The 14,540-nt window shown below is 34.4% G+C and overlaps 1 protein-coding gene across 3 annotated transcripts; it reads left to right on the top strand.

The window, feature by feature from the left end:
* The first annotated feature begins 355 nt into the window (after nt 1-355).
* On the top strand, nt 356-11,442 carry LOC107859211 (probable LRR receptor-like serine/threonine-protein kinase RFK1). 3 transcript variants are annotated; one of them, XM_047406811.1, is made up of 24 exons: nt 356-655; nt 1,920-2,094; nt 2,857-2,928; nt 3,043-3,111; nt 3,195-3,266; nt 3,580-3,651; nt 3,762-3,833; nt 3,908-3,979; nt 4,085-4,156; nt 4,254-4,325; nt 4,412-4,483; nt 6,098-6,181; nt 6,313-6,378; nt 6,660-6,722; nt 6,807-6,854; nt 7,001-7,044; nt 7,399-7,784; nt 7,864-8,059; nt 9,089-9,229; nt 9,506-9,624; nt 9,877-10,087; nt 10,174-10,405; nt 10,481-10,631; nt 10,740-10,842. In XM_047406811.1, the coding sequence occupies exons 1-24, from the start codon at nt 556-558 to the stop codon at nt 10,803-10,805; spliced, it is 2,727 nt and encodes a 908-aa protein (XP_047262767.1). In that variant the 5' UTR covers nt 356-555; the 3' UTR covers nt 10,806-10,842. The 3 variants fall into 3 exon arrangements, with proteins under 3 accessions (XP_047262767.1, XP_047262766.1, XP_016559622.1); XM_047406810.1 differs by having other exon boundaries at nt 361-655; nt 10,775-11,442; XM_016704136.2 differs by having other exon boundaries at nt 362-655; nt 6,110-6,181; nt 10,775-11,442.
* The last annotated feature ends 3,098 nt before the right edge of the window (nt 11,443-14,540 follow it).

Below are 14,540 nucleotides of genomic sequence, written 5' to 3'. Positions count from 1 at the left end.
ATGTTCGAGACTACCCTTTTAATAGTCTAAGTATTACATTCAAATTAATGTAGCTGTGTCAACCAATAATATCACATAAACTGTAGGCTGAGAATAGTCATAAAGTTCTACCAAAAAAAAAAAAAAAGAGAATAGTCATAAAGTTCTACGAAAAAAAAAGAAAAAAAGAAAAGAGAATAGTCATAAAGTAGATTATCAAGTGGGTGGCGCGAGGGTCCACGCCTAACATAAAGATTAAGACATCTGACGTGTCTCTCCTCTGACTGTTAGATTTTTCCCATTTACAAATTTCTGTTAATCAGACAAACTCTGTCTATGTATAGGAAGTTGGTGAACAGCTAGCTCAATTTACACACATGGAGTACTATATAGTTTTCACTTTTTATTATAATATATATATATATATATATGGTACACTGTTTTGAATCATCCCATAGAACCAAAAAAGAAAAAACAAACTATTTTTCAGGTTCAATTATTTCTTGTATGAAAGTTTAGCTGTACATTTTGTACGTACAAGAGCACTGTATAACACTTGGAGCTTGAAGGGAAAAAATGTTGACACTAAAAAGAGTTGTACTTTCATGGATTCTTGTAGTGAACTACTACTTCACGTTGTTGAATTTGGGTGAGTCAAGAGTGGCTCAAGAAGAAGGTAAAATTCTGTACTTTTTTTTTTTTTCAAGTTTTGGTGGTTGGGTTGAGTGGATGGTGCGTAAAGGGTATATGGGATTTTACTACAAAGTCAAATTTTGTGCAAGAATTCTGAACTTGTTTCTTTTTGTTCCTCCTGTTCAGTAAATTTCTTGAGAAAAGATCAATTTTTGAGTCTCTAATAGAGGTAAAGTGAAGAGTAGAAAGATTCTCCTCAGTTAAAATTTTTTGTATAGTAAAAAAATGGGGCATGCTTTCCACTTTTTGCTTGGTTTTTGGTTAGGTTTGGCACTGTTAATCTTGCTGTGTGAGTGATTAGTTTGAGCAGTGGTAGTTTTGTTGTAAAGTGATTCTAGTCTTCAAATGACTGATCATTCTATGCTACGGGGACTCTAATTAAAATTCTTGTTTTAAGTGTAGTGCACTACTTGAAACTTAAAAGACCTTCCTTGTGATAGAATCTTACTTTATGGTTGGAAATTTTTGACTTACAAAAGCAACAGACGTGGAAATTTTAGTATTATGTCTAGGAGCTAATGCAATCTGGTGACATAGAGTGTTCAAGTGATGCTCGGTTCTATACATTTGCTAGGGGGAATTGCTGCATCCTTGTAGCCTAACTCCAAAATGTGGGCAGGGAAGTGGCGGTTGCACTGTTTGAAATTTCCGATTTGTTAGGTAATATTAACTATTTAGGGTGATTTGATATTAACTATTTAGGGTGATTTGCTGGCACTGAGCTTGAACTTCTTTACTTAATTCTAATCTTGGTAATTTACCATGAGGAATTCTCCCGTCTACCTCCATCCCTTGGAAAGTAATTAAGTCCTATGTTTCCTCTCCAGCCTAGCCACTAATTGAAGCATAGCGATTCACGTACTGCTAAATATAATATGCATTAGTAGTTTTTTCATCACTTTTTTTGAAAGGGTTCGTCAGCCTCCTTCGTATTCTCTTATATTAGACAATGCATCTACATACACTGCTTTTGAGGTTGGGTGAAATTGAGTTACCCTATTCTTCATTTGTGGATATTGATATGTAGTTTACCACATTTGAGGAACCTGCATGAACGAAAAGGACATAGCTTTTGATCATTTATGTTAGTCTACGAAAGGCTGGCAGAATATGTAGGAATTCTGCTTCCTGCATTTGAACTGGGCTTGCAATTATCTCCACCTTGAATTGTTTTGCAACTATCCCCTAAGATTTTCATAATTCAACTAACAATCTGTTATTTGATATATGCTTTGGCAATTTCGCAGTGGACATTCTGGAACAAATCGCCACTACAATGGGAGCAACACACTGGAAGTTCAATGGTGAATTTTGCCAGATTGAAGCAGTCAGGGTGACAACTGATCAGCCAAGTTGGTCCGAAACTGATGTTGCATGTAACTGCACCATAGGAAATGATACTGCCTGCCACATAGTAGCTATGTAATTTTTCATCATCTTGTTCGACTTTGGTAATAGCATTTCATGTGTTTGGAGAGCCAGCATAGATGATTTGGAGAAAGTAGCTATTAAGTCCTAAGTTACTGATGCCTTGCCATTTCTCTTACAGAAGCCATAACCATGCTTAATTAAGTTGTATTAGCATTCCATTTCCTACATATTTGCAACTACCTTAAAATTAAATCCTGGTAAAAGTAAAGGAATAAGATATTGGAGGAAGTTATGGATCAAGGGGAGCCAGACCAGGTGCACTAAGCTCCCATTTTTTGCAGGTCCTGGAAGGCTCGGATCACATTGATCTTATGCACACAATCTTATCTTAAATTTATGCAAGAGGCTGGTTCTGCGGTTTGAACCTGTGATCTCCTAGTTAGACGCCAACAACTTTTACCATTGCTCCAAGGGGAACCGTTCCCTTGGAGAAAAGACAGTTTCATTTTTTCCAAATATATAAGCTGTGCCTTTGCACAAAATCTCTTTTATCTTTGTGGCTTGAAACCGTGTACAATGCATTATATATTTGATGAAATTTATGGCCTCCTGAGATGTACGGAGAGCAAGTTGATGTCATTGACTAATTTCACTTTCGTGTACATTGCATTATATACCTCACAATCTTAGAGTGCTTCCTATCAATATTATGTGACTATAATTGGTTTCATTTTCTAAAAAGAAATAGGACATCTGTTAAAAGTATTTAGATAAACTAAATTATATTGTTGACTCTTGAAATTGTTTATGCAGTACTCTTAAGGGTATAAGTCTTCCTGGAGTTCTTCCACCTGAACTGGTAAAGCTTCCTTACATTCAAAAAGTGTAAGAACCTTTTGAATGCTATTGTTACATTTAATTTATTTCCCGTAGAGTCTTATTTAATGTTCAAATTTTGATAAGCATAATTAACTGAATTCACATATTCTCAATTTTCAGTGATTTTGCATACAATTTTCTCAGTGGTAGTATACCAACCGAATGGGCGTCAACCAAGTTAAATTTCATGTAAGCCCCATCTAAGATATTGTTAAAACAGCTGTTATGAAGGTTGTCAATCATCAATTGTAACTGCAAAATTTTTGATCCAGCTCTGTTCTTGTGAACCGGTTGTCAGGGGAAATACTGAAGGAACTGGGAAACATTACCAGCCTTACCTATATGTATGTATCAAATTTTGATTATCTTATCTGATTTCTCATCTTCATTTCTTATGTATCTGTTTGGACAGCTTTTGGAGGAAAGTTTCTGAAATAATCTTTTTTCCAATTTTAAACTTATTAAATTTGCTTTTCAAGTATAATTAATGTAGCGCTTAACTGCTTTTATGCTATAGTTTGGTTTTCTCTTTGATGCAATGTCGGAATATGCTCCTGTTCATTCATCTAAACTTTATATCATTTTCAATTCTGTTTATTTCATCATTTTCCCAAAAAGTTCAGCAGCGCACTAATCCATATAGCAATATTTGACCAGAAACCTCGAAGGGAACCGATTCTCAGGCATTATTCCTCAAGAACTAGGGAAATTGAAAAACTTAAAGACGTTGTAAGAACCTTCGTTTCCTTTTCTCTTTTTGATCTGTCCATATGAGTTGTGGTTCTGCGGGATAAATAGATACCTGAATATCCAATGAGTAAAAGTCATCTTAATTTCAGGATATTATCCTCCAACCAACTGGAGGGAGTGCTGCCAATATCACTATCTGGACTTGAAAATTTAGCAGATTTGTAAGTACATGGTTCTAGCAATTATTCTTTAGCTATTCATTTGAAGACTATGTTTAACAATTTTTTGTTTGCAGTAGGATAAGTGATAACAATCTCAGTGGGCCAATTCCAGATTTTATAGAGAAATGGAAACAACTAACAAAATTGTAAGAATTTCTCTTTTGATGCCCGAGGATCTTGAGAGATCTTTGATAACAGAATAATTTCATAGTCTCAAGTATTTAATACTTATTTTGGGATAATCAATGAAGAGAGCTGCATGCCACCGGTTTAGAGGGTCCCATTCCATCCAGCATATCTCATCTAAATATGTTAACCGATCTGTGAGTAAAGAACTCTTATATATACCTAATCTACTTTCTTTTAGTTTATGAATCTCTTTACAGCACGAAGGCTTCTCATGTTTAGCCTCTTATTCAGGAGGATTAGCGACATAAAAGGACCAATGCATGAATTTCCTCCTCTAATTAACATGACAGGCCTAGAGATACTGTAAGCTGCTTGGGAGTTGATTCCAAAGAATTATTAGCATCTCAATTTTGGTGGATCTCTTCTTAGTGCTGTTTAATCGTTGGCAGGGTATTGAGAAGCTGCAACCTTTTTGGAGTAATTCCAGGATATATTTGGAAACTGAAAACTATACAGACATTGTAAGTAGTTCACATGTAATTTTGTAAAAATGAATATTCCCTTGTCTGCATTACATTCATTATCGACATGTCTAAGTGGTAAACTGTGTCCATGTGATGTGCAATAACCTTGACAGTACTGACAGTCAACCTTGAAAAATTTGTACTTATAGCTGGACCTTCCATTTGGCGAAAAAGCCTTTGAGTTTTACAAAGCTAAAGTTCTAATCTTATAAGCAAGCACTTCTTTTCCTCCACCAATATGGTTCTTTGTTGTTAAGGGTCTCACAATCACCTCAGTTCTAATCTTATAAGCAAGCACTTCTTTTCCTCCACCAATATGGTTCTTTGTTGTTAAGGGCCTCACAATCACCTCTTCTGAAAAAGTCCTTGTCGTGGTGAGCCATTCCACAATTGTCAAGTGGCGAACTCTAGAGGAGGCTCCTTTTGTAAATCTTAAATCTAATAACTTTACTCCTGAAATGTCGAGTGATGTCCATCCTAATAGCATGTGACTCGCTTAACCCAAGGGGATTGACATTTAAGCTTGAAAGACTCTGGCTTATGATTTTACTTTGCACCCATTGGGACTTGAATCCAAATTAAAGCAAAACAGAATAGGAGTTTATAAGCTGGTTATACTGTCTTCTTCTGGGTTATCTGTGAATTCTCATTTCCTGCATCGAAAAGAGTGGAACAAGTCAAGGCTGTTCAGTATACAAAACTCACAAGGCATCATAGAGCTATTTTCTTTATATTTTCTAGTGGCAGAGATTTAAAAATCATCAAATTTGTCTTCCCGCGTCTGAAAGGTACAGAATGATAGTCAAAAGCTCAATGCTGTTAAATATACAGAACTCAAAAGGCATCATAGAACTATTTTTGAAAAAAATATTTTCTAGTGCTGCCCGTATATAACAACTAACAAGCATTGAGAAACCCAAAACACAATCTTCAAGATTGAGCACCTTCATACAATTTCAGCTCTAGTCAGCTAGTGAATACTCCCAATTCTAATAGCCATAGTTGCTGGGGCTAGAATGCAAGGGCCCAGTTTACTATTTTGTGGGTTTTCTTTGGAGCATGATAGCTTTGATTTTGATTAGATAGAAGTTGAATCATGTGTATAACAATCATCATAGATGTGACCCACAAGGCCACAATCCATAAACATTTTGAAGAATGGTGAGTAAGTATCTACAGGGCGTAAGCAAATAAAAGAAGTTTCAGCATCCTTATCAAAAACAAAACAAAAAAAAAAAGTTCATTTGTAGGCAACATTTCAATATCAACTAAACTTTGTGTCCTATTGTTTGCCTTTGGTCTGTATAATACACCGCCATCTCTAATCTAGTTTTAGTAAGGTACTATAACATTCATGTAACTCTTGCAAAGTTTTATGATGTATAAATGGGCCTCCTCCTTTGCCCCTTCATGAGACTCCAAAGATCAGACAGAAAATAACTTCTTATTTCTTGTGTTCCGTGTTTGACCTTGTAATTTTCATTTTGATGTAATGACAGAGCCGCGGACCGAAACCTCTTCGAAAAAAAATTTCATTTTTTTTGTCATTTAATAATAAAAACCCTTTCAAACTCAATTATATCTTTTTGGTTAAAAAAAGTGGTGTGACAGAACTTACTGCAGGGATGTTAGTTTCAATAAGCTCATGGGAACGATTCCAGATGACATAAGTGCAAGAAGTATGCTTAAATTTGTGTGAGTATAATATCAGGTTTTGTTTTTCTCAAGTACTTTTAAGATGGATTTTTTTTTTCAACAATGCATGGAAAGTTACATTCATTATTTGCGTGCATTATAATTATTTAACTATCATACTGCTTTTATAGGTTTTTATCTGGTAACATGCTCAGCGGAAATATACCTGCCGCAATCTTGAAGAACGGAATAAATGTGTATGTGTAATATATATTTATTCTCTTTTATTAAATATTTGTGTCTCTTATTGGCTTGAGATGAAAGTGTAGAAACTTTCATGATATCACGTACGAAGTATGAGTTTCTCAGAAACACAGTTAAGTAGAAATCTCATAGAAATTATGATTTTAATTTAGTATTTCTGTGTATAGTTCCACATTTTCTTCGTCTTTTTCACCTCTTAAGTGATAATGGATTGCATTCTTATCATTATAGTACTTCGGATTATGACATCTAAGAATTTGAATTGTATGTACAGTGATCTTTCCTACAATAACTTTACTTGGCAAAGCCCTGAACAACCAGCTTGTCGGCAAAACACGTCAGTGAATTCTTCTGTTCGTATCTCTTTCATGTCTTTTAGTGACAATGTATCATATGGTTTTGATAATTGTTTCCATGACAGGAATTATTACATAAACCTGTACAAGAGCTCTGCAGCAGCGGGGACTCTGTAAGATGGTTCCTCTCATACTTTTTGTTTGTCATTTTAGCTTTTTCAGCTAACTAAACAGATTATTGAATGCTTTACTTTAAGATTTGTTTCTTTGCTTCTGAGCATATATCTAAGGTGAATCTCTCTTGTGCTTTCTTCTACAGTAAGAACGTTCTTCCATGTGCAGAGGATGTAACTTGTCCAAGATGTAAGTACATTTGTGCTCGCCGACAATTTATCAAGAAATACATAAGAAAGAACAATCCTTCACATATTCTGAAATTGCAGTTCTTTTGCCTTTTCTCATCTGCTTTCCTCCATTTCTATTAAAACCAATCATACTGCCAAAGAAGTGGTGTGGGATTGCGGTGGTCTGGGACTAAGTTGTGCGAACTCTTCACTTTTGATGCCTCACCCGTGTCGGATTCTCCAAAAATAAACTACTTTTGGCGAATCCGACGCGCACCCGCTGACATTTTTGAAGAGTTCGAGCAACATAGGTCTGGGAGTATGGTTTCTAGATTTCTCTCTAACCATGCTAGTCCATTTGGTTTTATGGCAGATGGGTGTTCCTTGCATGTGAATTGTGGAGGAAATGATGTGGCTATTAAAGAAAATAATAGATTGATTGATTATGATGGGGATGCTCAGGTTGAAGGTGGTTCTGCAAGAAATTTCCGCAGTGATAAGTACTGGGGTTTTAGTAGCACTGGAGACTTCATGGATGATGATAATGATCAGAATACACGTTTTATTGAGACTATACCATCAACTGACCTGTCTGAACTCTATAGTAGAGCAAGGGTTTCTCCACTTTCACTTACTTATTTCCGTTATTGCTTAGAGAATGGGAGTTATAATGTTAGTCTGCACTTCGCTGAGATAATATTTAAAGATGACGGTACATATAACAGTCTCGGAAGGCGCGTCTTTGATATATATGTCCAGGTGCTTATCTTGAATGATGAAGTTCCCTTTAGCGTTATTAGCTGATTCACATTCTTGAATGATCTTCTTTTGATTTTAGGAGAAACTAGTTTGGAAAGACTTTAATATTGAAGAAGAAGCTCGTGGAGTCCAAATGCCTGTGATCAGATCCTTGAATGCTACTGTAACAGATAGTGTCTTGGAGATCCGGTTTTATTGGGCTGGCAAGGGCACTGCCCGCATTCCTCTTAGGGGACATTATGGTTCACTCATATCAGCTATCTCGGTTGACTCAAGTATGTATCGACTTGCTTTATATATTTTTGGGTGGATTTACAGGGATTGTCTGAATTCCAACATGTACTTTTTCCTCGTTTTCTTTTTGATAACATACTTTTCCTTCTCTCCTTTATACATTTGGTTTTATCTCATGCATGTAATGTGAAAGAAGGTCAATTCATCTCTGCACAACTCTGCATCTATCAATCCCTTTGGGTATTCTAGCTGTTGCACTTCGGTTACTTTATGGTGTATTTTCTATAACTGTGATGAGCATCATGTTATAGCCTATAGGACCTGTGGGCTCAGGATGTAACTCAGTCTGTCTGTTATCTATCTCCTTTGTCCGATTTTGTATAGTCTACTGTTACAGAATTTAGTTAAAAAATGTTTCAAATGAGGTATTATATTCAGGGTTCAGCTGATATATGTGAAATGATGTGAATCTTAAAATAGTGTATTGGAGTAGTAAATAGTAATAGGAGTTTATATATCAGTTTGACTTTAGAATTTGTTGATTTTTCCATTTATGAATGAGTTCTACTTTTTGGGAATGGAAAAAACAGATAGTTGGTTAAGCCAAGTGGAATGAAGATTGGACAGAAGGAGTAGATCTTTCTTGTTGTCTTGAACTAGCAAGAAAATGAGTTTTGGTGTTTCCCTTGCTTGTTTCTCATTTTATCACACTGTCCTCCTTATCTTGTCAGAAGTTGCTTTTCGTTCAAAAATATGGTAAAATGCAAATGGACAAATATATTCTTATTCATCATTTTGATGCAATAATTAAGATTTAGGAAGTTTCTAAAGGTGAGAGAAAAATGATTTCACAGCATTTGCCAAGTGGAGATGCAATTAAGGCTTATAAACGGAGCCATAGCTTGGAATCTAAGTCCTGATCTATGCTTGAGATAGATCTGTACATAGATGGACTTTGTAAAGCATGCCGCCTCTTCAGTCTTTTAAATGATTGTTTGATGACCTGCATTAATGGTTCTGCTCACTTTGCTGCTCTGATTTACGCCTTCTTTCATTTTGTTTTGGTACAGCTTTCAAATTCTGTTCAAACAAGGGCAGAAAGACCGGAATAATTTATGTTATTGTTGGAGCTTTAGCTGCATGTATCACGTTTTTCGTACTGAGCATACTTTGGTGGAAAGGCTGTCTATGCAGGAAAAGTAAAAGAAGAGGTGAGCATGAAAAGTTTTTAAAGTTTCAAATTCAAATAGTAGTTAATCTTCTCATCGGTGGATTTTAGTGAATGCAATTCATTGTATATTCAAAAGTGATCAAAACACAAACATGTATGATTAATCATATTAAGGATTTTGAAATCCCAAACCTTGTTTAATGTAATAACTTAACACGTCGATTGGCCTAGGATTTTATTTTCTTGTGACCTAGGAGATTTATTTATCACAAGAGAACACAATTCAATAACTCATCTCTATATATTTTTTGGACAGATCTCAATGGTGTAGAGCTGCAGATGGTTTGTTTTACTCTGAAACAAATAAAAGCCGCCACTAAAAACTTTGATGCTTCAAACAAGATTGGCGAAGGTGGTTTTGGTCCTGTTTATAAGGTATGCTAATAATTGGAAGACTGGTGATTGTTCTTTCACTTGAACTTCATATCACGTTGTACCTCTGCATACGAGACTTGGTGCTGTTTCCATAAACATGTAAACCTTCAAATTCCATTTATCCAAACCTTCTGAATGACTGAATCTGAGCATGGGAATACATGTGTGGCTCAAAATTCATCTGCCTTTAGCTACTTCTCTTTGGTTCTATAATTCTTACCCCGTGGAATCTAACAAATGGATTTGATGTAGGGTCAATTACCTGATGGCACATTAGTTGCAGTGAAGCAGCTCTCCTCTCAATCAAAGCAAGGCAACCGTGAATTCTTGAATGAGATTAGCACGATATCGTGTTTGCAACACCCCAATCTGGTTAAGCTTCATGGGTGCTGTATTGAAGCAGACCAATTACTGCTTGTATATGAATACTTAGATAACAATAGCCTTGCTAGCGTTCTGTTTGGTAAGTTTTCCGTGTCTTTCTCTTTATATGTAGAAAGCTAGTTATCTTCTGGGTCAGAGTTTTCAGTGGTGAATTTTCTGGTTCAGAGAACAGCCAATTGAGACTGGATTGGCCAACAAGGTTTAGGATCTGTCTCGGGATAGCAAGAGGTCTAGCTTTTCTACATGAGGAATCAAGCCCAAAAATTGTACACCGGGACATCAAAGCTACCAATGTGCTTCTTGATGGACAGCTAAATCCCAAAATATCCGACTTTGGACTAGCTAGACTCACTGAAGAAGAGAAGACCCATATTAGTACTCGAGTTGCCGGAACAATGTAAGGTCACTACTTTTCCAGCTAGAAGTCTTATTTATTTCATGTTGACAAACCTTGTAATCTTAACACTTGCAGAGGATACATGGCACCAGAATACGCGCTCTGGGGTTATTTGACCGACAAGGCAGATGTTTACAGCTTTGGAGTTGTACTTTTGGAAATTGTCAGTGGAAAGAACAACAATAACTACATGCCGAGCAACAACTGCATTTGTCTCTTAGATTGGGTATGAATCTGATCCCTGTTTGCTTCTTGTTTTCAGCTTGAATGTTTCGATGGCAATATAAAGATCTTCCAATTCTTTCTTCTTTTATTTTTCAATCTTTCATTGAAGTTACTAGCCGGGCCTGAAAAGCTACACTCTTACAGGCCTGTCACGTGCAACAAAGTGGGAGTATAGAGGAGCTCATAGATCAGAGATTGGGATCTAATATTAATAAACAAGAAGTGGAAAAAATAGTAAAAGTGGCACTCTTGTGCACTAGTGCCACTCCCTCACTCAGGCCAATCATGTCCGAGGTAGTTGCTATGCTTGAAGGTCGAATCACTGTTCCAGATGAAATTCCAGATGCCAGTACTTATTCCAATGATCTGAGGTTTAAAGCCATGAAAGATTTTCATCAAGAGAGGCAAAATCAGAAGCTAATTGAAAGCCAAAGTCAAAACACCATGACTATACAAACTGACATGGGCTCTTCTTCTGCATCTACAACTAATATGTTCGATTCAGTTCACTTTCAAGATCAAACGGGCACATAATATCATTTCGTTCATGATAAGCCTGTCTCGTTCCACCTTGTTGTGTTCTCGGGGGTGCAAGACCAACCCCATGGATATTCATACTTGTAATTAAGCAATTTGTCCAAATTTTTTATAGCAGGCTTGCTGTAAAATGTACATATATACATGTACCAATTTTGAGGCTTAAGGATGTAACACCTTTTTCTTCTGCTGCTGCACTTCTTTTTCCTTTCTTATAGAAGCAGTAGGATTGATCAGACATATCTGATTTTTGAAACTTTAAGCACTTTCTGTTACACTGAGTTCATGTAACTTTTGTTTTATATTTTATGTAAGTTATACTAAGATTTCATCTTAGTAAGATGTATTATATCACAAGTGGAACAACAAAAGAGGGGGCTATACCTGCCACCTGACCTCTTAGATTTGCGTGGAAACCCTTGAGGGAAAAACCACGAGCAGAGGCAGAGGAAATTCACTATGAAGGATGGAGAATACAATGAGGAGAATGACGTATTAAAAACGTTCAAAACAACCCACTAAATCACACTTATACAATACGTGCGTGCAAATAAATCTTAGGCCCAAAAACATACAAATCCATACCGCGGGGAATCGCCCCGATCCCTCCGGTACCACCACAAACCCCACAAAAAATCACAAATATGGATCGCACCACGAACTTTTCAGGGTCAGATCAACAAAAATTGGGTCACAAACTGTAACAACTATAATTTACAGTAGTTAAAAAAATTTCATCCAAAAAAAATTATTGGAAAGTTGTTTGTGTGTGTTCAAGATTCTTAATTTTAATGCGTAGAAAAGAATCCATATCTAACCTTTTTGGAGTCGTTTAATAGTCAATATATTACTATTTTCTATTCTCCTGAAATAATCCACGTGTGTGTAATGTGTTAAATTGAAGTATACAAAACATGATAGTATTACGTAGGAGTAATGTAAACAAAAGACAACCAACCGAAGCAATATTTGATTATATAATATGCTTTATAATTAATTAATATTGCTCAGAGTAAAAGTCAAAGGTCACTGATGAGATAGTCATCCCAATTCAGAATTCAAAGTTTCAAACTCTAGTTTTATGAGTTTGGTAGCAAAGGCCAAATATAGTAAATTATAAATGCACTCATTTTTTAGAACGAAGATGATTGACTGAATTTTGATTAAACAAGTTCATTTTTAATTAAATATTAGCAAAAGTTATTTTCGAAAGGAAAGGTCTAGCTAGCTAATTAGTTCGTGTAATAAAGCGGATAGATATTAAATTTATAATTTATTTGGCTAAAATTATCGAGATTAATTTATTTTAAAAGTATTTTTAATTGATAATACTTTTTCTTTTAGAATAATATGACGGCGACTTGATTAGTTTATATCTATTACTATACTACAAGCGAGGATGGAGCTGCTGAATTAGGCAGCTCATGAATGACGTTTCTGCTTCAACTACTTCAATCGTAATTTTTATATATCATTCTTAATTAATTATTATAAATCATTTACGCATTTCATCTAAGTATTAAAAAAATAATAATAAAAATAAAATAAAATAGATATAAAATGATAAATTAACTCTTAATATTTTAAGTTAACTTGACGTCTTATATGAGACTCAATTAAAAAAATTTTATAAATATTTTTTGTATCGTAATTTTATTATATTATTTCTAGTTTGAATGAGAAGTGCTAAAATATTTGAATAAATGCATTTCATTATAGGTGCATGAGTTTTTCGTTTTCTAATATATTACTTAGTAAAAAAGTAGTCTTAAAAAACGGTCCCTTGAAAATTATGGTCAGACATTCAAAACAGACAACTCATGAAATCAAAAAAAGAGATAAAACAATAAATAAATATCAGAGTTGATACTTATAAACATGAAATAATGTCTTAAAAGATGTAAAAGTAAGGTCCAACTCTTAATCTTACTCCCTTCGTATAACATTTATTATACTAAAAATAATTATATAATTTTATTATTCTAATTTAAAAAATTCAAAGATAATTGATCATTTTGCATATATTGTATTGATGCTATTAAATACTATAATATTCATTTTTCCTCGAACATAAACAAATACATAGGAATAGACAGAGGCGGATCCAGAATTCAAAGTTTTCGAATGCCAAGTAGATTTATTGATTAAATTAATCGGGAACTGCCAATCGTAAATCTGAGCTAGTTTATGGACAAGAGGTTCATTGAATCTCCTTCGACGAAAAATGATACGATTTATACATGATTAGAGAAAATATGTTTATATAGTAAATACTGGATTCGAGAAAACAAGAAATTTTTTAAAGTTACATTGTGTAGTTATTAATTAAACTGGCCTGTAGTTATACACTAGTTTAGTCGCACGCGCCTCGCACGTGTACCTTACTTTATGGAATTTAAATATTACGCTAAATAAGATATTTGTTTAAATAATAAAGATAAGTACAATAATTAAATTCAACATTTTTTGGAGAATTTATTTAATTAAACCTAACTTTTACCCAAAAAAATTCTCAAAGTCAATCGACATTCATCTATCACCTGTAAACTGCAGCTAAACAATACGAATAACGTATAATTTCATAGTAGAGGTAAATTTGTTAGATGAGAAGAAATATATCTGAATATGTGAATCTTGTTGATAGGTGGATAGATAAAGAAGGTTAGTTATAAGCAATATAAATTGCTATAATGTATTCTACTAAAAGGACACATAGAACGATAAGAACGTAGAATAAAGGTAAATTTGTGAGATGAGAAGAATATATCTGAATATGTCGTAGGTTGATAGATAAAGAAGGTTAGTTATGAGCAGTAGAAAAGACAATATATTGAATTAACATGACACATTAAGTTAAATTACACTAAGCAATTTATGTTGGCATAACAAGTAATACTGTGTTTAAATTAACAAAAAGGAGAGATGATATAACATAAAAAATTGAAAATAAAATTATTGATACTGCGTTGAGACGAAAAACAATGAAAGATCGCAACTGCTTATAACGATGAACAATGAAAAACCTCAAGAGTTTATATAGAAGGACACAATGAACAAATCAAAGATGACACAAATCTGGATGTGTAGGAAAAAAATAATTATTTTGTTGAACCAAGCAGGAAACAAATAGGAGAAAAAAAAGTATAATAATTTCATCCGATCAAGTAGAAAAAAAAGCTTAAAAAAGAAAAAGGGGGGGGGGGGGCATGTATTAAATGTGATCTTTATTTAATACTATGTATTAGCTAATACATTCAGTATAGTTTAATTATACCTAATGCACACAAAAAAATGTGGATTTTAATTAAGTACGGTAAAAAGCTAAATGTGGTAAAAGCTTAATTTGATTGTTTTAACAAAGTAAGGGAAAAAA

Source organism: Capsicum annuum, chromosome 2, assembly GCF_002878395.1.
Source record: "Capsicum annuum cultivar UCD-10X-F1 chromosome 2, UCD10Xv1.1, whole genome shotgun sequence".
Lineage (NCBI taxonomy): Eukaryota > Viridiplantae > Streptophyta > Magnoliopsida > Solanales > Solanaceae > Capsicum > Capsicum annuum.
Note: the sequence above shows the minus strand (reverse complement) of the source record. Positions and strands in the feature narration are given on the sequence as shown.

What these genes read in the sequence shown, in the direction of transcription:
- LOC107859211 (XM_047406810.1), top strand. Translation starts at nt 556, where the DNA reads ATGTTGACACTAAAAAGAGTTGTACTTTCATGGATTCTTGTAGTGAAC. An exon ending in TTGAAAAACTTAAAGACGTT is followed by an intron (nt 3,652 to 3,761) that starts GTAAGAACCTTC and finishes TCTTAATTTCAG; the next exon opens with GATATTATCCTCCAACCAAC. An exon ending in AGCTATCTCGGTTGACTCAA is followed by an intron (nt 8,060 to 9,088) that starts GTATGTATCGAC and finishes GTTTTGGTACAG; the next exon opens with CTTTCAAATTCTGTTCAAAC.